The 26,533-nt window shown below is 28.0% G+C and overlaps 1 protein-coding gene across 1 annotated transcript; it reads left to right on the top strand.

The window, feature by feature from the left end:
• Nucleotides 1–2,218: 2,218 nt before the first annotated feature.
• Nucleotides 2,219–25,695, top strand: Iris (iris). Its single transcript, XM_088191217.1, is given in 4 exon segments — nucleotides 2,219–2,302; nucleotides 24,855–25,147; nucleotides 25,149–25,425; nucleotides 25,642–25,695. Coding segments are annotated over 4 exon segments (708 nt in total).
• Nucleotides 25,696–26,533: the final 838 nt, after the last annotated feature.

Raw genomic sequence — 26,533 nt, 5'->3', positions numbered from 1 at the left:
TGTGATAATGTAGGAATGCATTTTTACTAGTAGACATATATTTCTACTATTGATTATTAAATTATTGAATTTATCTGACAAATGCTATTGGAATTATATGTTGCACTCAAATGTCTATGATCGCGTCTCTTTGATGTACTCCCATTATAAAAGATTTTAAAAGTGTTACCTATGTCTGGATTCTGTTTAATAAAAAAGATGCGTATATCTTGGTGAGATTATAAGCATTTTATGATTATAAATATCATATATCCTAATTTATTTATTAATTTATAACCATGTACATAAAATATTAAATTAATTATTTTTATTTTTTAAAAACCATTTCAAAGATTTTGGTATTTTTCAAAGTATTTTTTAATATCAAAAATATTTGATTGTCGATTAAATAAAAATATTAAAAAATGCACTGTATCACTTAATATATACTTTGAGTGAATTTATCTGTGTTAACAAATAAAAATGCCATAGGTTTAATGTTTATATATTGTATCATACACCCTTGTATGAAAATAAAAAAATGTTTTATATGCTGTTATTAAGTTAATCAGACAGATTTAACTAAAATTTAATTGCAGAATTATTTTATTTTTTTACGAATAAAATGAATTATAATATTTTAATTACGTTTCGAGTTATAAATATATGATTTATTAATTTAGTAAGTTTTAATTACTAAAGTAAATGTAATTATACATAAAAAATATGTTTTTAAGATTAAAATATTAATTTTAAATTAGCCGTTACATGCGAAAGCATATATTACTAATTTATTATACGACGAATAGTATTTTTTCTAAAAAAATAATTACTGAATAATATTTGGATATAATAATTAAAAAATCCAGCTATTTATATAAAATTAATTAGAATTTGCGGTTTTACTTTGTATATTTATTAACTAAATATGTAATGCAAATTTACATACACACGTGATTGACTCTTAATTAAGTATATCAAAATTAAATTAAATTTTATCATGTTAAAATTAATTTATTTTGATTTTTTAACATAAGTGAAAGGTATTTTTAATTTAAAAAGAAATAACTTTATTTAAAATATATATTTTTTAAAATAGCTCTAATTTTTAATTAAAGTTATAAGATTGTACATTTATCTATATCTATTAACATTTTTTATATAAATATTATATTAAATATTCTATTGTCGGTTAGGTTAGATAAGTTAATCATATTTTTTTACTATACGGTAAATTTAAAATAATTTGTAATTAAATTTGTAATGTGTACTTAAAAATAAAATACATAAGGTTTACGATACGTCAATACAATTTAACTTGAATACAAAATAAAAAAGCCCATCAGGGTTTAAACCCTTGATACCTTTCGCACAAATGAAATTTACATACATACATATAACTCAAGTCATTTATTAGTGTTGTATACTGGCAATTTAATATAATTAATGTGTTATTATATTATAAATACCCCACACGTTGAACACAATGCGAAATGTCTGAATGGAGGTTATTTTTACAAGTACATAAATTACCTTCCATTGTATCTTTGCTAAAAAGGGTCCTCGTACAGTATTAACAAGCTTTGATTTGAAATTCCAAGGTTCGCACTATGCTTCGCTGCTCTTCGGTACTTCATCCAGAAAATTGGTATCCGCTTTGGATGGAGATGGGGGAAAATGAGAAAGAAAGAAAGAACAATGTACCGAATCAGTAGGGAGAAAAAAGCTCTTTCATCTCCTCCTTATGCCAAAGCTGCTGCGTATTAGAATACTCGAACGTGTACCGAACAAAACTGCGAGAGTGAAAAGCTTTATTTTACTTTTATAATTAAAGCAACACTGTTATATACATTGCTTGGCACATTTATTCTAAAAATATTAAAATAATAAAAATATTAATCTCAGACTATATTTAAATATTTAGTTTTTTAATGTGTAGTAGTAATGTTAAATACTTACAGTTAAGTGTGCCAGATATTTAGATTTATTTAATTCATTTGACAGTTGATAATATCTCTGCATTAAATTTCACTTGTTTTTTTGTTTTCTTTGTTTATTATTTATTAGTACTTCAGTTATTACGTCCGTTTAAACAAATTTATTATTATCAGATAAACGTGAGTAGATTAAAGTAGATCAGAAACAATCTGGACTATGTTTTTTAATTTAATTGGGGCCACAATTAAAACCTTGCGGTACACAAAACAAATAAGGGTTTTACAAAGGAAAACGCGTCAAAATGGTAGCTCATACAAAGAAAAGAGAAAAATGTAAAACTGTAACTGTAAAAGTACTTTGGCTCAATTCTAAATGCGCAAAACAAGTACAGTGAATAAATTAAAACATCTCTATTGGCTGCTAACATGTGCTTATATGCGTGCAAAAGCCTAATCAGTTCTACGTTTTCAATCATTAGCTCAAACTACGAGTATATACGACAATGATTCAATCAGTGGACTTTGACTACAACGCAAAGTGACGAAGAAAAGCTGCAAGTTTTTAGGAAACAAGTGCTAAGAAATGTAGCAGGACGGAAAAATTTCGAAGATGGCTCCTATAAAATAAAAAAGAGCCACGAACTAGAATACCTAATATGTATTTGAGACTGCTGCGGTTCAATAAGTTTCAAAGACTTCAATGGGCGGGTCATAAACAAAGAATTGAGAAGGGCAAAGTGCCCAAAATAATGACATCTTTGGTCTCACAAATGAAACGACCAAGAGAGAAATGGATGGATTGTGTCGAGAAGGATTGGAGCAAAATACGAGAGTGCACTTAAATAAGAGGATGTGAGGATTGGAGAGTGCTGGCGAGGGACAGGGTGCGGCGGAGACAACTCGTGAAGGAGGCCAAGACTCGATGCGGGTAGTGAAGACGACAAATAAGAATAAGGTACACAAAACAACACACCCAATGTATAAATTATGTTGCTTACCTTAATTATTTAATCCATTTTAAAATCTTTTACTCACGTTTTAATTAAATTATTACTTTATATGATAGTATCGTTTGAAATTCGCGTTTAAAATTGTAAGAAGCTGCAATGTTGATAATGTTTTTATAATCTGAATCTCCCTGCCAGCTTGATAGCACTAATTGGATTGCACTCTCTCTTAAGTATTGCTCTCTGAATATTGATTGCTTTTGTACTAAGATATTACATTTAGTAATGCGATTCCTTATTTGGATTTTTTTATCGTGGATTATATATTTATTATTATTTTTTTATTAACATAGTGTTAAAAATTCGAAACATAAATTTAGTATTTTTGTCTACTTGCACAATAAAACGATAGGATTATTAAATTATTAGTTTAGATTAAAATTAATTAAGATTTAGTTTTATTCTTAATGACATAAAATCCATAATATCGAGTGTTGAGGTCATTGACTAACTAAATCACCCGATGTATAGTATATTAAACATTTTAAGCAAGATTGCGGTTTGTTGTGACGGTGGCAGGCGTAATTTTGTGGTTATTCGGTGTCTAGACACCCGCGGCCTTTTCAGAACAATCAATTTTGTGTGCACAAGAAATTTCGCAGCAATCGTTCGAAAGCCAATGTGTGTTGTCTGGACGTAATGTTTCGAATATTTAGGGCCAAGTAAACCCTCATGGTTTAGTTGTCGGGTTGCTAACGAGTCTATGTTGATATAGCAAACCGCGCAATCCCACAACTTTAGGGACCAAAGTCACTTCAGACCAGATGGTTGGTCTAAATTAGCATAATATAATAAAATATTCGGGTATATGTTCAGAAGACTATTCGACCACAGTGCTATTATAAAATTTTCAAAGTGATTATGATTAATTCAATTTTTCAGCGTCAAGTGACATTTACAAATTCATCTTAATGTACACACATATAGTGTTTTAGGCCACGTTTATTTACTTATTCTATAATATTTTATAAATTTATATGCTATGTAAATACATAAATGATAATCTAACTTGTTCATACATTATTCAGGGAGTATACGTTCTATTTTAATAATTTGTAGTTAAATTATAACAAAGAATTTTTTAGTTGTTAAATATTTTTTATGTTCCTTGAATCTCAAAAATATGTTTGTCAAAGCTAAGTCACTAAAAAATAACTTATTTTTACACTTTTTATAAAACCTCTCCATTTAAAAAAATTAAGGTACAAAAAGGTAGGGTAATTATTTCAAATTGCTATTTATATGATCTTAGAGCGGTTTCATCTTTTACATTTTGTTGATGATAGTAAAGCTATTCTTAGAGTAAAAAATATCAAAATATATCATATTCCTCACTTGGGAGTAAAGAATCTAATCCTGAAGCAAAAATTTACGATCCCGGGATCAGTCATGAGATCTGATTTTATTGAAAATATAAATTAAATATATAAATAAAATTTAAAAAAATGGTAGACAAATATTAATTGTACTGTATTGTGCCTATACCTAAAATAAAAAATAGTAAAAAAGTTGAAGAAATGAGACCAATCAACATGCTACCGTGTATAGAAAAAATAATAAAAGAAGTAGTAATCAAACAATTAAAGGAATTTATTACTTCTCAAAACATAATATGTGAACAACAATCGGGATTCAGAGAAAAGCATTCGACTGAAACTGCATTACAAGTAGTGATAAATGATTGGCTGTTGGCTAAGGATACAAACAAAATCATTGGAGCAGTTTTCTTGGATTTCAAGAGAGTCTTCGAAACAATAGACAGAAAAATAATGTTAAAGAAATTGGAGAGTATAGGTATAAGTGATATAGTTTTAAGATGGTTTAATAATTACTTATATAAAAGAAAACAAAAAGTTAAAATAAATAATGTATATTCTGAAGAGAAATTAGTGTCTTATGGAGTACCACAAGGGTCTAAATTGGGACCATTGTTATTTGTTTTGTATATTAATGATATAGTTAATAACGTGAAAAAATGTAAAATTCATCTATTTGCGGATGACACATTAATGTATTGCATAGGTGATAACATTAAAGAAATTGTAAATAATTTAAATAATAAATTAAGTATATTATATTAGAAATATGGTTAAAGAATAATGTACTTAAATTAAATGAGAATAAAACTAAATGTATGTTTATTAATTATAAAAATGTGTTAGATAAAAGTACCAAAATAGTAATAAATAACTCTAGTATAGAAATAGTGGATAATATAAAATATTTAGGAGTAATTGTTGATACAAAATTAAATTTTAAAGAACATTGTAATTACATATTAAAAAAAATTAGTAGAAAAATAGGTTTATTATCTAGATTAAGAAATATATTAAGTATAAATACAAAAAAAATAATTTACAATAGTATAATATTGCCCCATTTTAATTATTGTGCAACACTGTTAAATATGTTAAATAAATTAGATAAACAAATGTTGCAAAAATTACAAAATAGGGCAATGAGAGTAATCTTAAATAAAAATAGATTAACTAATTGTAAAAGTATGATTGATAGATTAGAATGGTTGAATGTTCAAGAAATATTGAGTATGAATGTTTTAGTATTTATATATAAGTTAGAAAATAATATGTTACCTGAATATTTTAATAAGTATTTAATAAGAAATAAAGATGTACATAAATATAATACTAGAAATAGAGAAAATTTAAAGATAATTAAGTATAAGAAAACGAGTACGGCTAGGGGAATTATGTACGGAGGTTTTGATTTATATAATAGTCTTCTAAGAGAAATCCGAAACAGCAAAAATATAACGGGTTTCATAAACGGAATAAAAAAACACCTTCGTACATATAGAAATAAATTATAATATTAAGACTTTATTATTGTATATTTTTATTTTTTCTTTCTGTTATGTATTTTTTATATATTTTTATATATGTTTACTAAATTTGTTAGATGTAAAGATTAGCTATTAAGCTAAATAAATTAATAAAATAAAATAAATAAATAATATAATATACTATTTTTTATTATATAATTTATTATACGTACAATCATAGTCTATGGTTTATTTATATAATCTATAATTTCTATAACTTCATTTAATTTATCTATAAATTTATGGAGATAGTATTTGTAGTATTTAAAAAAATAAAAAGCGGTAAAATTAAAATAAAACACTAAATAAAATAAGACAATAAACAATTAAAATATTATTTTTAATAATATGCACGTAGGAATATTGGAGGATCTTTTTGTTTATTATGGAACTAAGTTTAGGCAGTTTGCTGATGAAAAAGCCTGCTCAACCTCCACAAAATAATTTTTCTTTTGCAACGTTTAGTCTAGATAAACATCGTTTTTGACAAAATATCACCTTTCATTGACCGTTTCTGGATACCTCTTAAATTTTAATATTACTTAATTAATTCCAATAAAATATATTCTTATATTAATTAATATTTTTTGACAATTATGATTTTCTGTAAGAAATTTTGAGATAAGAGGGCGTAGAAAAGTGTAAATCTGTTTATGTAATTGAGATGTATTTATTTATATAATTTATTATTTTTTTTCGGAGAATCTTAATAATATATATTTTCGAAATATTTATTTTTAGTATACTTATATATTTTTTCTTATGTTAAAAATAACATTATTTAAATTTAAGTTTTGATTTTTTATTTAAATATTATAGAATAAAAAAACGTAAATACTTTCTACTTTATAAAAATTTCTACTAACCTACGCAGATAAGAGTATTTAGGTTAATCCATTTCAATGAGCATTATTTTAGCACCATAGACATTTGTTGTCTTTGTAGTTCTAAGCCCTGGAGATATCATTTTTAACAAATAAAATATACAAATTTGATTAAAAAATACTTCTTTTCGGTATTACCGGTAGTATCAAAGGTTGATTTTTGTCCCAATAGCTGTATTACCGGTATTGCAATCCATAATTACAAGTTTTATGAAAAATTATATAATAACGTAATCTTTTTGCCAATAGATTTAATTCAAATTTAAAGGAAAAATTAAATTTTTAATTTTTATATTTATGTAATCCATTCAATTCATGTGATCATTAAATATATTCCTGTGATTAAAATACTTTGTAAAATCGATATATATTATCCGTATTTTAATAACAATAAAAAAAAACAATTAAATCAGCCTTAACTTGTACATATAAATAAAGGTATTATTTTTTTGCCAATATAGTATAATTTAAAAACATAAGTTATTCATACATTCAGGGGAAAAATCAAAACTGATGTATCAACCTGTTTGTATTATTCACTTTTCCAGATTACAGTTTTCATTTCGAAAATAAAAAAAAGTGCAAGTGGTGTTTGCAATTATTTTCAAAAAAAAATGTAACGTTCAGGAAATTTGCTCGTCTATCTGGCTATTTTCAGGCGTCGCGCTCCGAGTTGTGAAAAAAAAAATCTCACACCAACTACCTGAGTTTACCTGTGCATTAATGAAAATGTGCAGCGGAAAATTTCCAGGGCTTAACGATCGGCCAAAGCAGATAGCGACCACCGCCGGAACGGGGGTTTTTCAATTTATACCCCTGGCTCGGATAACCGGCTCCGGAAAAGCCACCCTGAATTATTTATGAAACCCAGGACGAGTATGAAAGGTCGTCGAGTCTCTCTAACCACCCGGTAGCCGTGCTCCGGAACGTGTTCGTATTTTCCATTCACACCGGAATCAATTTGGCCAAAGGCGCAAACCAAATCAATCGGCACATGTAAAAATTCATAAATATGTATGGACTTCTGTCAGGATTTGGTACACGCGATAATCGACATTATCGTAATTACATATAGGAATCATAGTTGAAAACTCGCACACTCGGGAGAAAACGTTGAAATATTTAAATGAGTTAAATTGTCCACCGCGAATGATTTTCTGTCGCGAGAATATTAAAAATAACCCTTATAAAAGCACACGAATGTGCATATAATTATGAAGAAGAACACGATTGATTAGTTGTTTAAGTTATTGACTTAAACCTGAAAGATCTTTGTTTTAATTTCAAATGATATAAGTGGCTTATCTTAAAAATTTTATCGTATATTGGATAGATCTTTTTTCTTCATTTTTTATTTTTTTTGGATTACTGTTTAAATATTACAGATAAATAGCGTGAGTTATTTCAGTTTATAAAGAATAAGATAATTTCATTCAAGAACTAAATCTGATCAACAATCATATTATATTCATATATAAAATATACTTAAATAATTCAGTGTATATTTTATTTTAAACTTTATAGGAATTGCATTTTTTAAACCTACGATCGCGATTCAAAATATATTTATTAACTTTATGCTTCAGTATCAACCAAATATAAGCTCAAGTATTAACCTTTAGATTTTCATTATATGTAACTGCATTGTTCACTTTGAAGAGGCGGTGGCAACGTTTGTATGCGTTTTGTATATATAATTGCCTCTGTTCTACTCTTGTCGATTTTAATTATACACCTCATGAATTTCATTTTAGTGTTGAAACATTAAAATAATCACCACTGTAGTTTTTTATTTGGATAACATACGAATCGCTATTAAAAATGTTAAAGTAATATAGTAAAAGCTCTCCAGGACTTTGCAGCATATTTTTATTTTTCTTATTAATATTTATTATAAGGTTTTATAAATGTACAGGATTAACATTTATTAAACTTAAATTGGCTAAGTGTGTTTCTTGTTGCTTTTCACTCTTTGAAATCATATTTTTTGTTCTAAATTTTAGATTTGCTTTGTTAGTTTTGTGTCTCATAAAATTGAATCTTATGTCTTTGTTGTCATAGGTTTGGGTAGGTTTTTTATTTAAAATATATTTTATCGGAGCCAATATTCTTTGTATTTTTGTGGAGCTCGATCGGTAATGATTCTAATCTACCTATATGGCATAACGCAGATCATTATAGAGTAATAACATTAGCCCCATTTGTAAACTAGCAATGTTTGTTTCGTTTTGTCGAAACAAACGCAATCAGTCAACATTGACAAGTCATTATGGGACTATACAACATTCAACAACGCTTCAAAATCGTTAAAATGTATCATTTAAATTTGTGTTTAATTATAGAAACTCATTGCGCACTAGTTGAAATTAATGGAATTGATAATATGATATCGGCACTTATAGTACGTTGAATGGAACAACAAATTGATAGTGCTATTTATTATGAAGCTTACTAAATAGTAATACCAACCGCTATCGCAAAATTTTTATGGGCACAATGAGTGCTTTTAAAATGATAGGGTAAAATGTCACACAGTATAAAAATCGGTGATGTAAGAAAAGCTCGTGCGAATTAATCGCACTAAATATTTTTTTCTGTAGGGATGCAAAAAGTTTATGCTATAAATGTATTACTTATATCAAAACACTAATGTGTAATAATGTTGATTACGAAAATTACTGCAAATAAGAATATCTATAACGTGCATTTAAGTATGTTTGTCATTGTATATATTTTTATGTTGAACTGATTCTGTACTTTGGCTTTATTTAATGTGCAAATTGTATTGCTATTAGATTTGCAATTTTATAAACAAATTTGCCCATTAGCTTTCGATATCTTTTATAGATGTTACGATTTACGACATTCATAAGCTGAATTGTCATGATCATTTCTATTGCAAAAAAATATTTGGCTCTATATACGGATAAGCTAAAAGTCTACAACAAAATTAAATTTACTGTAAGTCAGTTCTTTCCGTACCTTATATTTCATTCTTAGTGATTTAATATTATCCGGTCCAATAAGACATGTTTGCGTTATTATTCTATATCTAAAAATATATTTATAACATTCGTATAGGCTAATGTATAATAGCTCGGTGATATTTAATCTTAGGGTTGCTTTCTGAAGCCAAGCGAAAGGGGGCGGTTATTTTTGAGGTCCAATGATTTTGACCGCCGCGGGGGTCCACCGGGAGAAAATTCGAATCATAAGCGTCAAAATATTTCCCATTCACACGCCCCGAGGGAACGCTGAATAGGGAACAAAGAAAATAAACAATAGGCGCCCCCGGGCAAAAGGGTGTGCACGCCTCGGCGATAACGGTATCGCCCATACTTTCCCGGAGAACGGAACAGGTGTTGAATTACCTGGATCTGGAGTTCACAATCCAAAGGGGAACTTACCTGTGCAACATGTTTATGTATAGTATATAAACTTTAAACACATACCATAGCGGATCGCTCACCCAAAGAATCTTCTTCCTGATACGCCGAGTTGTTTTTCTTGGATGTTTTCCTCTCTGGGCGAGAGAGAACGGAAAAAAGTTATGAAAAACACATAAAGCAAGGGCGAGTAAACAACGCCGGGGTGTGCGTGATATTTGGCGATTTTTTTGCTAAAGTAAATAAATATTTGTGTGAATGCGAGAATGAATCCATCCGTACATTCTTTTTTTGTAGATAAACAAGATTTTTTTGAATCTAACCGAAAAAAATATAATACACATAAAGTTGAAATACTATCAGTAAAATAAATACTGCATTATTTTTTTTTATTAAATTATGGTTTTGTAAGTGAAGCTATTTTATTCAACCTGAAATAAAATAATTGAAACACATTTTTAATTATTTTAACACAATTACAATTCAATATTTATGATTTTAATAAAATGTAAAAAGCATTAGGACATATCTTATGATAATATTTTTTAGAAATTTAGACCTTACGAGAAATTTCTACGGTTAAGTTATACAAAACGCTCTTAAAGTTTTAAATTTTAACTTTTACATGATCAATATTTTTCTTGAGAGTTTAAATGTGATATTAAATGAGAAGCTCATAAAAGCTTAATCAAACTTTAAATTTTATTTATTTATTTATTTAAATTAAATTAAAACTATCGTGATTTATAGGTTATCCCAATTCATGGAAATAGTAAAAAAATAATAAATATTACAAAAATATTATACAAAAAGTTTTTCACTTTCGGCGCCGTATATAAAGTATTTTTGCTTTGCATAATATTATAAAATCATAGTACGATTGAATATTCTTTATTATTACAAAATATACGAAAATATCTCAAAATATTATACATATTCTTGGTATCTCAAAGAATATGTATATTATCCGTCTGAATATAAAAAATAGTTTGTCTTAGGATCTTTTGGATTCAATTTACTAAGGTCCGTATAAATTTCAATATTCCTTTTTTCTTTTTAAAACACACTAGTGCTTCTGCTTTTGATCTGGTAAATAGCACAAATTATGTTTTTTTTACCAACCTATTTAAATTTTTCTCTCTGATTCAAGAATGCTGCAAACTATAGTGTCATAGAAACCGCACATAAGTGACGAATTGGCAAAGCGTTTCTCTTAGAATATTTTTCATAGCTAAGCATCTTAGAATATTTTTCCCAGACGTCAGTTACGTGTGAGAGAGCTTCTATTCGCTCTCAAAACAGATACCGAAATCTTTATTGGATGTGTCTCAACGTAGGAATAAACTGAAAAATCGAGAAAATGACACAATATGGTACTTTCTAACACTGAGAGGCAAATGGTTCATGTCGATCTCCTCTAAAAATAGCTCTATAGATAGAAGGAGTCCATTAAGACTATTTGAAATTATCTGCACACAGAAGGAAGATTAAATTTGTATCTGCTGTATTTATTTTTGATTTGGTTCAGGAATCCCCGAAAGTTGAATAGTAAAATATTTTTTTGACAATTGGCTGTCATATGTTACGAACTATTTTCATTCGCTAGAATTAATCTTAAATCATCTGGGCAACCGAATTTCAATAATTTTTTTACTAGTAAACCATGACAAACTTTGAAGGCCTTCTCAAGATTCGTATGTACGGATTTTGTTGTATTTTTGTATTCTCGGATCTAAATTGTTTTTGTGAAAGACCGAATATTAGTAACAGTGGAAAGAGCGGGACTAAGCTTGCTGACAATGATTAAAGACGTATCTCTGGATAAATATTTTTAATAATTTAACTTGAGCTGGTAATACTGCAACTGGTTTTCAGTTCTTCATGCATAATTTGTCACCCTTTTTATGAAGCAAAATCTTTTAAAATCAGGCTTAATGCATATAAGATAAAGAACATTACTTATAGTACATAACATTTGAAGGAAATGTGTAATTTTCACATTATGTATATGTATAATTAAAGTTGTTAGCATTCAGTAAGTTTCTGTGAATGTTCCTGTTCAAACTAAATTTAAAGCATAACTAATGGTCTTATTTTTTTATTGAGCTAAGCAATTTAAAACATGTCATAACTATCTTGTTGCATCTCGTTGCTTATTTTAACTCATTTCAGTAGCACCAGTCATACAATAAATTAAGAAGAGAATCAGTATTGTTTTATAATATTAATTTGGAGACTGTGGGCTCGATAAAGTTTTTACCTATAAAAAAATTGCGCTTTTAAAAAAATGTATTGATTATGTATATTACACATATTAAATTATAATTGATAATGTAGATGTCACTGATTTTCAGACTTTCAGTCTGGTGGTTAAAACATACTTGTAGGTATTCATTATGTCTGATTGACTTATCTAGTTATTACACATTATTCCGTTGTAACACTTTGGGCTTACACATGTCAGGTTACGGGAGATTTAAGCTAATTAAATCGTAACGATACATTTGAAATAATAATCATTTGATGTCGCTCTAATGCCCAATGCATTTTTATCATACTGTATTAAAAAATGTGCCAAATCAGTCAAAGGTAAAAACAAATTCTAAATACTGAATTTCCAAAACACATATTTTAAATTGGAAAAAAGCGAGCGCGCACGCGTTTGATTTATGAAAATGTGCGCCAGTGCATAAATATCGAGAGCCTGGCATTTCGGAAGGGTTAGTTTTCCGCTTTCCGTTGGAAAAGTGCAATTTATCATGAGACGCGCCAACTCAATTCAAAGTTTAAATTAATGCTGCCACCGTCAGTTGCCCGTTTCACGTGATAACGTATGACAGTAATTACGTATCAGGTGTTACGTGGTGGACTTTTCATATGCACGGTCTACCATCCATCCGTCTGTCTGTCCGCTCGTTGGTTGGTTCAGACAATTGACAGCCAGCGGAGCGATAACAAACCCTTTCGATTCTCGTGACAGTTTTGTTGCGCTGTTTCGTCAAATCAGCATTTTTTATGTGAAGCATGCACTATGTTAAATGTGATGACGTGAAGATTAAAAGATAAAATATTCATTCAAATCATGCTGAATTATTTAGGAGCCCAAATGTTATGTAGATGGCCTGGTAAACTGTACAATGTGAATCATATTAATTCATTAAAAGAAACATTATTTGCATCTCCTAGATTTATCTTAAAAAAATCAGTTTATATACAATATATACACTTTTAAATTACTGTTGACGATAATTTTAAATATTGTAGAATGAAAAAAGTAAGTGTTAATTACTAAAATCAGATCTTAGTTACGAGAAAGTTTTTAACCAATAAAATCTGCACTATGCATATTATTTTGTCATACTCAATTAAATGATATATTAATAACTATTTTTATAACGCATCATAAAATTTGATTATAAATATGTTTTTTGATAATAAAAAATATATATAGGTATGTAACATTTATTTTTATTTAATGTGCTTTTATATATTTATCATTGTATGTATATTTTTGCTTCTTCGGTTTTTTCTAATTCGATTTCCACCACGGAACACATATGGACCCTTTGCATTTATCCCGAATTAAGGACCCAAACGCATCATTAAACCCTTTTCACATGCCGCACGTACAATATTCGCAATAGGGATACCTAACCAAATTGCAGGACAACGCTTTATAAACGGGTTTTCTATTTTGCTTACACGCGGTTAATTGCTTTATCAAACGTAATTAATATGTGTGTGCAAAAACTTAACCCTTTTACTAATATAAATAAGTGCGTTTATCGAAACTTATTTGGCAAACAAACACACAATGGGACTGCGAAGTATAAATTGCTTTTAAAATATTTGTATTATTATCTATAGAAATAATGGAATATATTTTAATTTTTATAAATTTAAGACTACTTCTCATGGATTCTTTTAAATGAAAAATCATAATTTAAAATAAAATTGATATGTAGAATCTCTCAAAGATTTTGAATATTAGAATTTTTTTTATAGATATTAATGTTTAGATACATTCATATAAAAAATACACAATAAAGTTTTATTAAGTTGAGGCCTGGTTTTATGATAATTTTATATATAAAATATATTATTTCTGAATATTATCAGCAGTATTTATTGTGTGACAAAATATTTTTTTTATATATATAATAATATTCATAATTTAAAATCACAACTTGATAAAAATATAGCTTTATAATTAGGTTATAAAATGCAGTTTCGTATTAAATATCGGCTTTACTTAAGGTGGTTTTGATCATTTCATACTTGTAGTTATTTTTAATGTTTTTTCACTAAAATTAATTAAAATAATTTTATTATTATTAGCAAAAGTGCTAATTTACCATCCTAACTTGTTATACTAAAAGACTAAATAAAATATGTAAAAATAACAAGATATATACTTTATGAAACATACAATATACATAATTAAAAAGGTTTTATATGTATTCATTATCATAACATTATCCATACATATAAACTTTGAAACTTTTATTATTTATGTACTGAAAATTATTATATAATAGTTTAGCGAAATTTAATTTATCAAGAATTGCTAAATTTTCTGGTATTCTATATTAATACAATTTTGAGATAGAGAATATATTAAACTAATACAATGTTTTATAATAAAATAATATGCCGAAGGTAAATTAAATGCCCAACGAGTAAACGTGGGATGTATAACTAATTAATTGTTATACTATTAAAAAAAAGTTTGAGGTTGATTTTTCGCAATTAAATATTTTTTTCTATTCTTAGATAATTATTAAGTGGTAAATATTTGGTTATGTAGTACAGTATTTTTATATATTTAAAGCATACATATTTATTTTACATTTCTAGGATAAGCCTTAGTTGCCTTCAGAAAATTTGCTGCGACCGATATTATATTGTAATTCTTATAAAAAGCTCTGCTTTTATTATTATATTGTTGTTTATTTGCTGCGACTCATCAAACTCAAGATTATCAAATATTATATTTTTTCTTCACTGCCTTTATTTGGAAAGTCTTTCAATGATTTTTATGTATGCAATGACTTTTTGTAAATATTTATTTTAATTGTTAGATATTTTCTTCTTAATTTATTTTATTAATGAAAAAGTAATTTATTGATTGGAAAAATCGCCATTATTAATATTTAAATATATCAAATATGTTAAATTTGCGTATTTCAGTTTACCGAAGATACAATAAAAAATACGAGATGTAAATTCAAAACTGTTTATCTTACTTGCATTTTAAATGAGAACGCCTTTGAATAGCTTCTTTGTCTACAAGCTGCCGCGAGCTGTATAGTGTTACTGGAAAATAAATCTTGGCTTACATTAGTATAAAATACCTTAGAGTTAATTAGAATTTTTTCAGTCAAAGATATAGGTTTGACTTCATACTTTACTAAGTCGTTTACACATAGCTCACTTGTAAGCATCAGAATACACATCAACAGATCTACATTTTTTTGTTATAAAAAACATATTTTTTAAGGAGATAGTTAAATTTATATATATATATATATATATATATATATTAAAATATAAATAAGATTTAAGCAGTCTATTCTAACGTAGATTATCTTAAGTTATAGCATCCGTTAGCCCAGTCGTTAATACGAGAGTAGTGTATGCCGGAGTACTATATTAGCAATGAATAATTGCTTTACAAAAATGTATAGACGCATTTTAAATATATTAAATTTTTAATCTGTTGAAGAGAAAATGGTACCAATGTACAAGGGTAAAATAGATAGCAATGTGATAGATATGAACGAAAATGGTTCAATTTTTACGACAACATAAAATGTCTTTTAGTCACATGGAACGTTATAGGAACAATAATGAGACTTTTACTAATGTGGAGGGTCATTTCATGTACCATAATGGTAAACCAGTAATCCACTATAGCTTCAGGAAAATTATAGAATATTATAAATATAATATTTGATGGTCATGATTATTGGGGGAGCTACTCGCCTGATTTCAAAACCACAACTAATCGATATGTGAAATATTGTTGCATCGCGTGATTCTCCCATTTCAATTCTGTAATTAAACACTCATTCCTTTACATAAATATACAATATCGTGTCTGTCGTTAATCAACAGCTGGTGAGTCTCAACGGCGCATCATTCCTTCGAAAATATATTCATTCACCCTTCAGGAACAACTCGGCCATCCATCATCGTTAAGCCTGCGCCCAGAAAAACTATGGCCAAAAAGCAAATAAAACGAAAAGTGGATCATATCTGCTTGGACAGCTATAAATCAAAAAAGTTTTCGTTGCTCTGGCAGGCAAGCGGCGGAGCTGAGCCATACTACATACATACATATACAGAGCAATTATGCCAAGACAGCCGAGTAGAGTTATCTCAATGTTCCTCAAATAGCTTATTTTTTTATATTAAGTTTGTCTCTTAAATTAAGCAGGTGTCTGGATATATATACTTATTTTATTTAGCGTGGTACTTATGCCATTTAGATGAGGCTATACTAACTCAATCGTCACTAAGCTTTATTCTACCTATTTTTTATGATAATGGTAATCTTGTCAAAGCTTTAACACAAAATGTTTGTTTCAAGTAGTTTGAATAATACGTCTTTGGCTTTTTTTAAGAAATTAATAAATCAAAACACAGTGGCAAAAGTGATTGCTGAATTTAAAAAAAGGCAGAAAATTTATCGAACGTGAAGCTTTCTGTGACTTTCAATGTCAGTTACTGCATAAAAATGCATGATACGTTGTTAAGCAATTTGCGAGTAAAGTTGGATAAAATAGTAGAGACCTGCCACCATTACCATGTACAACCATTTTAAAATTTAGGCTAATTGAAAGTTATATCGATATGAATACCGCGAAACTTTAGACCAAAAAGCACAAGATGTTTTAGTGATAATTTTTATTTTTAATTTTAACAACCATGAAATTTTTGAGCCAGTTCATCGGCAGGCAAAGTCCTTGCTTCAGTTTTTTTACGTTTTCATAGATTTTTTATTGTAGATTATTTCATAAACAATAATTATAATAAGTTCCACATTCCAGTTCATTCGTCGACATAAATAATCTTCAAAATCATTAGGACTTTTCAAATTGTTTTTCCATTTTATTCTTCACCCGATCTTGGCACTTTCAATTTCCATATGTTTTTAGGGGCTTGGCAAAACATATTTACTACCGGGAAAAAAATATATTTAAATAAGATTTACTCTACTTACTAAATTGTGCGGAAAAATAAAAAGTAATAATCTTTAAATTTATTTGTATATTTTTAATACTCCCTTATACTTGCACCACAAAATCAATAGTAATGAACGTTTATTTGTTAGACGCTGGACATAAAAAAAATTGATAAAATAAAAATAAATGTCATATAAAATATACATAAAAATTAAATTATATGTTTCCAAAACTTCTCAGTGTAAAAGTAAAAAATATATATAGATCACATTTTACATTGTATATGTTACAAATAATTTATTTCAAGTCTGAAATAATACAAGAGATTTCTCCAAAGAATAAATTTAAAGGTTAAGAAAACATAACTAATAGGTATAATCTAACGGAGCAGCTTCTCTGAGCGAATACGTATTTTCATTGAGATTTAAATCAACCGTGAAGCTCTTATAAAACAGCTTTTAACCCATTAACCGGCAAAAACAACAATTCTTAAGGTTAGGCTTAATTAAGTTTGGGTTAATCTCGATTACAAATCTTGTTTTTAAGGGAATTTTACGATTCAATTTCATTATGGCGTATTTTAGATTCTTATATCAGTAATTCATTATATAATAATATATTATATTACGGTGATTTTGTTGAAGAAATACATAATGAAATGAAAAATAAGTTTTTTTTAATCCAAAGCTGCTTTTTTACTTGCCGGAACGAAGCGTGTTCGCCGCTTAAGAAAATACGGGAGAAAAATTCTTTTGTATTTGAAAATCCCGGAAAATTTATCAAGGAATTATTCCAGATTAAGAAATATGCTTCGTCCGCTTTCGCAATTTATCCCGCGGGTGATATCAACAAGCAATTATATACTAAGAATGCATTATATATTTTATTATTCCTAATAATCGTGAGAAAATGCGCAATGATAGAATAATTAGGTTTTTAATTATTTATATTTAAAGATATGGCATTTAATTAAAACACAACAAAAAACATTAAAACAAATTTTTTCATTCAGATTTCTGCCGCCCATATGTATAAAACGTTTTGAATGCAGTGAAGCATGGTGGCTTAAGGTACTATCTGATATTTTTTATATCAATCGGTTATTTTAATATGATTATAAAATTTACAAGCATGCACTTATATAAAAAAACATGTTACTTTTTCTTTATAAATATAAGTACACATTAAAATATGAATATCTTAATGTACCCAACAATCTAAAATGACTCAAAGATCACTCGCTAATCACTCCACGGACATCATTCACATGAATCATCGACGACTACAGCGAATACTCTCAAGCTGACGACTATTCGGTGAACTGAAACTGACATCCACATGTTTCTGTACACATTTTCGGTTAATTATATATTTTGTTCAATAAACTATTAGCTCTTCCAGCGTGTAACTTGGCCAGCGTGTAACGGATGCCATCGCGATCTTACTTGTATGTGAGCGTCTGACGTTTCGAAGTCTGTCACTCTTCATCCTCGGAGACTAACTGTCACTCTTGTCTTCGACCTGGTCATGTAGGGGTTCACCGGTGTTGTCACTTTTTTTGAAATATCACTATTTTTATTTTAAAATTTATTATTTTTATCAATTGTATTGTGTATTATGTTAGAAATAGTGTTAATTTGTGTTTTTTTGTTTACCGGTTTCACGACGGAATCATTTTTCCGTCGTCTCTTTTGTTCAAGAAAGATGCTTTGTTGATTGATATCTGAACTGCTTCCCGTTAAGTCCGAACAAAAGGATTTTTTATCTTGTCCAAAGTCCTGATGGAAGAGAAGTTGATTATGTGGTCATCACTAAACGCATGTTCAGCTATTGCCGAATTCGCATCGCTTTTTTGCGTTCAGAGGCTCTTTCGGTTTGTTTGTTCTTTATAGAATTTTTACAGTCTGCAAAAAATATTTGATAAATGCTTTGGAAGTCATTTGGAATAGAGTCTTTTTTATTCGGCAGGATAAAAACCGATTTTTCCACTTGAATGGAAAATGGTTCTGATTTTTTCCCTGCTTAGGACTCTTTAAATTTTTTCTGGGACTCCTCTTACATACGGAATGCGTGCATATGTATCCACATTTTTTATTAATTTTACTTACTATTTTTTTATATCCATTAGCTCACGTGACCAGGACGAGAACGAGAGCGATAGTTAGTCTCCGAGGATGAAGAGTGGCAGACTCTTCGAAACGTCAGACGCTCACTTACAAGTAAGATCGTGATGGCATCCGTAGCCAATATTGACCATAAATATATATCTTGCGATAAAAATTTGCAATCTAATATATATATATATATATATATATATATATATATATATATATATATATTTACAAATATTTGAATATCGATCTGCTACCCGAAGGTCGAAAGAATCCTGTGGGATTAAGATAGAGTAGTAGGAACAATATGTCAATTCATCTTTGAGGTATGAGTTTGTAAAGTTTAACTTTTGGCGATCTGCCAGAGACACCGTAAAATATATTTTACCTAGTATAGTGTAATTAATTTAAATAGTTTTTTTGGTAAAAGTAGGTATTTTTGCTAGTAGTTTATTATTTAGAAATATAATATTTTTCGCAGAAAAAGTGCTTAACTCTTGATTAAGAAAAATGTTGTATTGCTTAAATACAATTCATAGTACGAATGCTATTAAGTGTTACTAATTTTAAAATTGTATTGTAACTAGAACGTATAGCCTTATATTATTCAATAGTACTGAAAAAAGTGTTCATTACACACTGGCAGGTGTCTAGCTTTACATATAATAACGTGACTTTAAGCACCAAAAACATGACGTAAGACGTATGTTTATTTGTTTTGTTATATAATTCTAATAAGTTATATAATTATTTTTCATTGTTGTATCTCTTTAAATATTTGAGTACATTCAATTAACACAGAAGCCAAAAAATACCATGCTACTGAAAATTAAACGCATTTTAAGTATATGGTTGTTTAATGCATTTACTTAGCAATAGTGTATTTGTTACACTACTTTAGTAAGTGTCAAATTGCTTTTTCTTAGTGGTAATAAAAGGTTTACTAACATATTTTTAGTCAAGTATGACGCAGCATAAATGTACATAATTTTTTTTTGTGAAAAATAATGTTAGTCTTACAATTTAAGAAATTTTAGGAGGCAGAAAGTATTTTAGTAATTTTAGATTTAATAAAAAGATTCCGAAATCAAGCAGAGCTTAAACCTCAAAGGCTATAAGTCTCTATATAGCATTTATTTTAAATATAAAATTTATTATTGAGTTGCATATTTTTAACATAATTATACTAATCCTGTAATTATTTGTATTGCTTACTACAATAAGTCAATTTTGTAGCAAGTAGGAGCAATTGAAAATATTATTATATTGAAATGGTAAATAATTAATTTATTTTAATTTTTGCTTTCAAGCAGCCGTGATAAATTGCACACTGCAAAAGCTCTCTGCAAGCTTTTAGCATCTTAGTCACCTACCGCAGACTATTTTCATTAGCCGGATGTGATATAATTTTAATGCGCTCGATGGTTAATCGCCAATCGGCCATATAATTGAACCGAGGCAAGACGACACCTGAGCTAATTTGTAAAGCACACGTCGGACTTTCAGGCACAGGTATTAGCTCAGACATCCGATAATTAAAATGCACACTAATTTGTGTGATGGTGCGAAGCTCAAACGCTAATTTACGGAAGCGACGTGAATAATTACGGCGCACAAGAGGGTTAATCGTGCGAAAAAATAAACGCGAAAATTTCATTACAAATTTTCGGTTGAATATATACTGATTAAATTGCGTAGAAAATTAATTTCGCGTAGGCGGAATAACAGGTGAAATGTCAGTGTCATTCCGTGGCGTAACAAGGGTTTTGGGAGCTTTTGACACTGTGCTTTTTGGCTCCTGCGTGATACACGTGATATGACTACATATAGTTGTATTATATAACATATGTACGTACATAGTGAATAACTACATTTCAAGGTTATATATGCGAATAGCGAGTCTAAATATTGGGTTAGGTTAGTTCAACTTTGATTAGGTTAGTTTGTTTTAAACTAAGTTAGATTTATGGTATATTAATTTTATGTAAGCTACTTATAGGGCGGGTCCAAAATGTACGTTCTTAATAGGATGCAATTATCGAAGAAATAATTAAAAAATAAAAACATTAAAACATGCGCAGCAAACATTATTAATAAATAAATAAATTTAAATATCAGTTTAGAATAGGTAATTACTATAATATCTCAATTGTCATCTAATTAATTTTCCTTAACATAAGCTTTAAAAATTGTGTTTTGTCTAAAAATTATCTCAATGTTTAAGCATCACATTTGGCTGAATATAGAGATAGGTACTATTTATTTTTTATAGTTGGGAATTGATGGTTTACATTAAATTATCCAAAAATATCAAGCCTTATAATTTTTATTTTATAAAAAATATGATCTAAGAAAATTTTGTAAATTATCTTTGATTTATATTTTTTTTTAAATCTTAAATTTTAAATAGAGAATGTGTAATAAGAGAAAACATAATACACATTTACTGTATTAAAATTAATTGCTTGGTAAGAAGTACATTTCTTACTAATTAAACAGATTTTAATTTAATGATAAATTTATTATTAAAAAATATTTCTTATTCAATTTTACAAAATTTTACTTACATAATAATGTCATAAGCAGCGCTTTTTAATAAATAAAGTAAATGACCCAGTTGGTTTTATTACATATTAAATGTTTAAAATGAATTATGCTTAAAAACTTTTTGGATAAAAAAATGCTTTTATATAAAATTTATATTTCTATAACATTTCTGATAATTTGAGATAAAATTGAATACGGTTCTTTGAATTACATTTTTAAATAGTGGTGGAAAGAACGTAGGGTTGAGTGTCGATTAAATATTTTTACACTAGACGTTAAAATAAAAAAATACATTTTTAGAACATAGGTCAATTTATGAAATATAAAAAACAATATTTACAATTGAATTAAAAGCTATATCTTTACTGTCTACTAAAACGTTTAATTTTCTGGAAATATTATAGCTATATTATTCAATAATATAAGATAATTTCATCAAATTAATTATTTTCTTAATAATAAAACCATGACTAGACAAATTTTGATCTCATTATTATACTGTTTAAAGGTAGAAATTAACACAAAAAACGTCTTGGTAAACCATCTAAAAGCGTGTTGTCGTTTCTCAACAATTCGCTAGTTCACAAAGCGTTGATTGTCATTGCGACCTTAAAACCAGGGGCAGCAAAGATATTTCTCATTAATTATACAGCTGATATTTGGCCCCAATCAATTATTTTTTGCTTAAGACTTAAAATAATAAATTAAAAGGATGACGAAGTAATGAAATAATACGTATTTTTAAAGGTTTTCAATGAGTTGTATTTATATTGATGAAGTAAAACATCCTTGTATGTTATATATATTTGTAACATATAAATATATACATTTTATCTAATTATTCAAAGTATATTTCTTTGTTACATTAAAACGGTATTGTCATATTAATTCTGACATCAGACTTGAGCGCATAATTAGTCAAATCCGATTTGCTAACAGCCATTCGGACCGCCGCACAGTGTAACAAACATGAATTACTATCATAAAATTTCTATATGTTTTGTGACCTAAAAACGTGAATTAGTAGCGCTACAAAAAAAATATTATAAGCAAGTAAATCTAAATTTAAATTATGTCTCGTGAATCTCTGTATATTACTTTTAAAGCTGAGCTAAAGTTAATTTAAAGTCTGTTGCTTAGATGTATATGTACCTATATACTATTTAATATATAAAAACAGTTAATGACTTTAGGAAAACACTGGAGAAAAATAAATTTCAATGTTTTTTATAACTCAATCATAAAGAACATTTTTTTACTACGAATGACATAAGATTAAATCATTTCACATAAAATGTATTTTATGGCTTAAATTGTATATTAAAACTAATAAGTGATAAAATATATAAAATAAGCAATATAAATTCACCTTATATATAAAAACTTTATTTTCGTCTTTTACGAAGAACTTTTTGATGGGTATGTGTTATGTTTTTGCAACAATCTTTTCATGCATTGTTTTTTTAAGCATGGTCTATATAACAAGCTGAATTATAAATATTTGGTTTTCCATTGAATTATAATAAATTATGTTATTATTCAAACTATACACAATAACTAAATTAAAACGCTAATTACTTCAATTAGTATTTATTTTAAATGGTATTGACACAGTATACACAAGCATATCCAATACCAAATCAATAGCAATTTTATATGTAATATAATAATACGGCGTTCCAAATTCAATTCTTACCGACCAAGGTAAAGAATTTATTTCCAATATTCTAAAACAACTCTCTAAATTATTTAAAATACGGCACATCCAATCTTCAGCATATCACCCAGAATCCAATGGAGCTTTAGAGAGAAGTCATAGTACTCTTAAGGACTATCTTAGGCATTATATTTTTGAGAACAAATGGATTGGGATCTCTGGATTCCTTTTGCTATATTTAGTTATAATACTACTCCGCATACTGCAACGAAGTTCACACCATTCGAATTAATCTTTGGTAACTCACAATACTTGCCATCTACCATAAACAAAATATACTTATGATTCCTTCGCCGATAATTTAAAATTAAAATTATGTAAATCGCAAGAAATGGCTAGAGAAAATTTTAGCATAGACAAAAGGTTACAAACATTTAAAGTAGGTGACCAAGTTTATCTAATCAATAACGCAACAAGATTAAATAGATCAAAAAAAGTATCACCCAATTTTAATGGACCATACGAAGTTGTAAGAGTAAACAACCCATTAAATATTACAATTACAATAAAAAACAAAATAATTAAAATATCATACAGACAGAGTAAATATAGCCCATTAACTATTCAAATTCATTTAGAACCTACGAAGTTAAGGATGATATTCCCTTTTTTTATTATATATATATATATTTCATACATAAATTTTAAAGTAGTCCGAGTAATCAAACCTCGAGATAAACCATTCTAAAGTAGTCCGAGTGATCCAAAACTCGAGATGAACCATTTAAAATAATCCGAGCAATGTATGACTCAAAGTGGTCAATTAAAAGTAACCGAAGTCCAAACACTTTCACTGATAAGTTATTCAATAAATTATCAAATTCTAGAAAAACGATATCATGAAAAGGGTTTAAGATAGAAGAAATAGTTAAGTCCCCCGGACTAATCTACGATAAAGTGGGTTTTATAAATAGTTATTGGAATATTATCAATTAATATAACTTTACATATATGAATTTAGAGGTCACTTAGATAGAAAATATGTATCTTTGCTATTACATCGCAAATCAAACTAATAGTAGCAAGTGTAACACCCAAATCGAATTAACAAAAAATCGGATTGCTAAAATTCAGACATTCAAAGAATCGTTTTTTCAAATAGTCAATCTAGATTTAAACGTCAGATCTATACGAGAGATAATAAATGGAATAGGATCAATAGATAAAAGTTTATTTGGAATATTAGATTCCCAAGATGGAACTCATTATGATGAATTAATCGATAACATCCCTAAAGATGAGACCAGGATTCTTTAGCTCTTGCAAGATCAAATACAAATTGTTACGACAACTAACAAAAACTTTCACCAAACTATATCTCAACTTTAATCAAATCAGGAAATTTTCAATGGGAAAATTGTGAAAGCACTCGTTGAACGAGTGCTTTCACAATTTTTCAAGATAGGTTATCTAGTTACTGATGTAGAAAGATCAATAAACACGATCGTAACATCCTTACTATTCGCCCGAAATTAGCAAATACACCCAAGCATTATATCACCAAGCCAACTATTAAATTCTCTTAGAGAAATCCAAAATATAATATCCAAATCTTCCTGTACTAGTTTAGGATACAAATATTCATATTATTTTAAATATCATTAATGTAGAAGTATTCTGCAACAACAATAAAATTATATTTAAAATATTTATTCCTTTTATAGATGGTCCATACTATAACCTATACCATCTTATACCTCTACCTATGATTACAAAAAATATATACGTATCAATTCACCCCAACCAAAAATATTGAGCGATATCCGACAATCGCGCTCAATATACATTATTAGGAGATTTAAAATACTGTAGGCTAATGATAGCTGCAGTATTTATATATATACATATATATGTTTTCACAATGGAATAACTTACTCCACACACACAAATCCAACATGCGAGACAGAACTCTTTTTGTACACTACAACAGACAAATGTACAGCTCGAGTTGTGGTACAGATTGACCAGTGATAATACGTGGCTATTTGTGGTTAATAACCCAATTATAAAGGAATAATAACCGATTTAAAGTTGTCAAATATAGGAATACTATCCCTTGACAGTGGATGTAAAGGATTTTCCAGTAATACCGTTCTAATATCTACTAATATATATTATTCAAATCTTACTGTAATAATTCCTAAAGTCGACTTAGTCAAAGACGAGTATTGTGATCAAGATCAAGAAAAAAAATTATATTATGAAAATTTTGACCTTGAACAAAATACCTTATTCAAATATAGATCTAGACAATTTGAATTTAGTCTCTTATAAGCTAAGAGGTGTTAGTGAACAAATAAGTCATATTGAAAAAGAAAAAATTGAAAACAAATTGAAAACTTATGGATATTCGATATATTCCATTGTATCATTTTTGATAATTGGTACCTGTTATATGTGTTTAAAACGTTGTAAAAAGAATTGTTTGAAATGTGATAGAAATAACAAAGGGGAGGTCACTAATAATTTAATGATATGTTTCAAGAACCAACCTTCTGAAGGTTATAAAAAGTAGAATTAAGCAATATTATTTCACCACCTGATGAATGGTCTAATCAGTTGTCAATAAGAACTACTCCCTTAAGGAGAAGTACACGCCTAAATCAAACTTATTAGATTTTACGTAAACAAACGCCACCCGTATGTTTACTTTTAATAGGGGAGGTGTTATAAATGTACTTCAGATGCCGCTATTATTTAAGTATCTTGAATATATAAACAAATGTGTTATCCTATTGTGTTCACTATTATTACGAAATAGTCTTATCCATATTATCATAATACATTGGTTAACTATTTACCAATTTGTATTATGAAAATATCAGTGTGTCGATAAACCCTTTGTTGTTGCGTTTGCCCAATTAGGATATCTTCTGTCTGCTGCTGTCACGGCTTTTGCTTGAACGGAATGTAGAATTCTGAAGGACTGTGCTTGT

The sequence above is a fragment of the Plectrocnemia conspersa genome, unplaced genomic scaffold (genome assembly GCF_051122295.1).
Source record: "Plectrocnemia conspersa isolate PC_06_02 unplaced genomic scaffold, ASM5112229v1 ptg000009l, whole genome shotgun sequence".
Classification (NCBI taxonomy): Eukaryota; Metazoa; Arthropoda; class Insecta; order Trichoptera; family Polycentropodidae; genus Plectrocnemia; species Plectrocnemia conspersa.
Note: the sequence above shows the minus strand (reverse complement) of the source record. Positions and strands in the feature narration are given on the sequence as shown.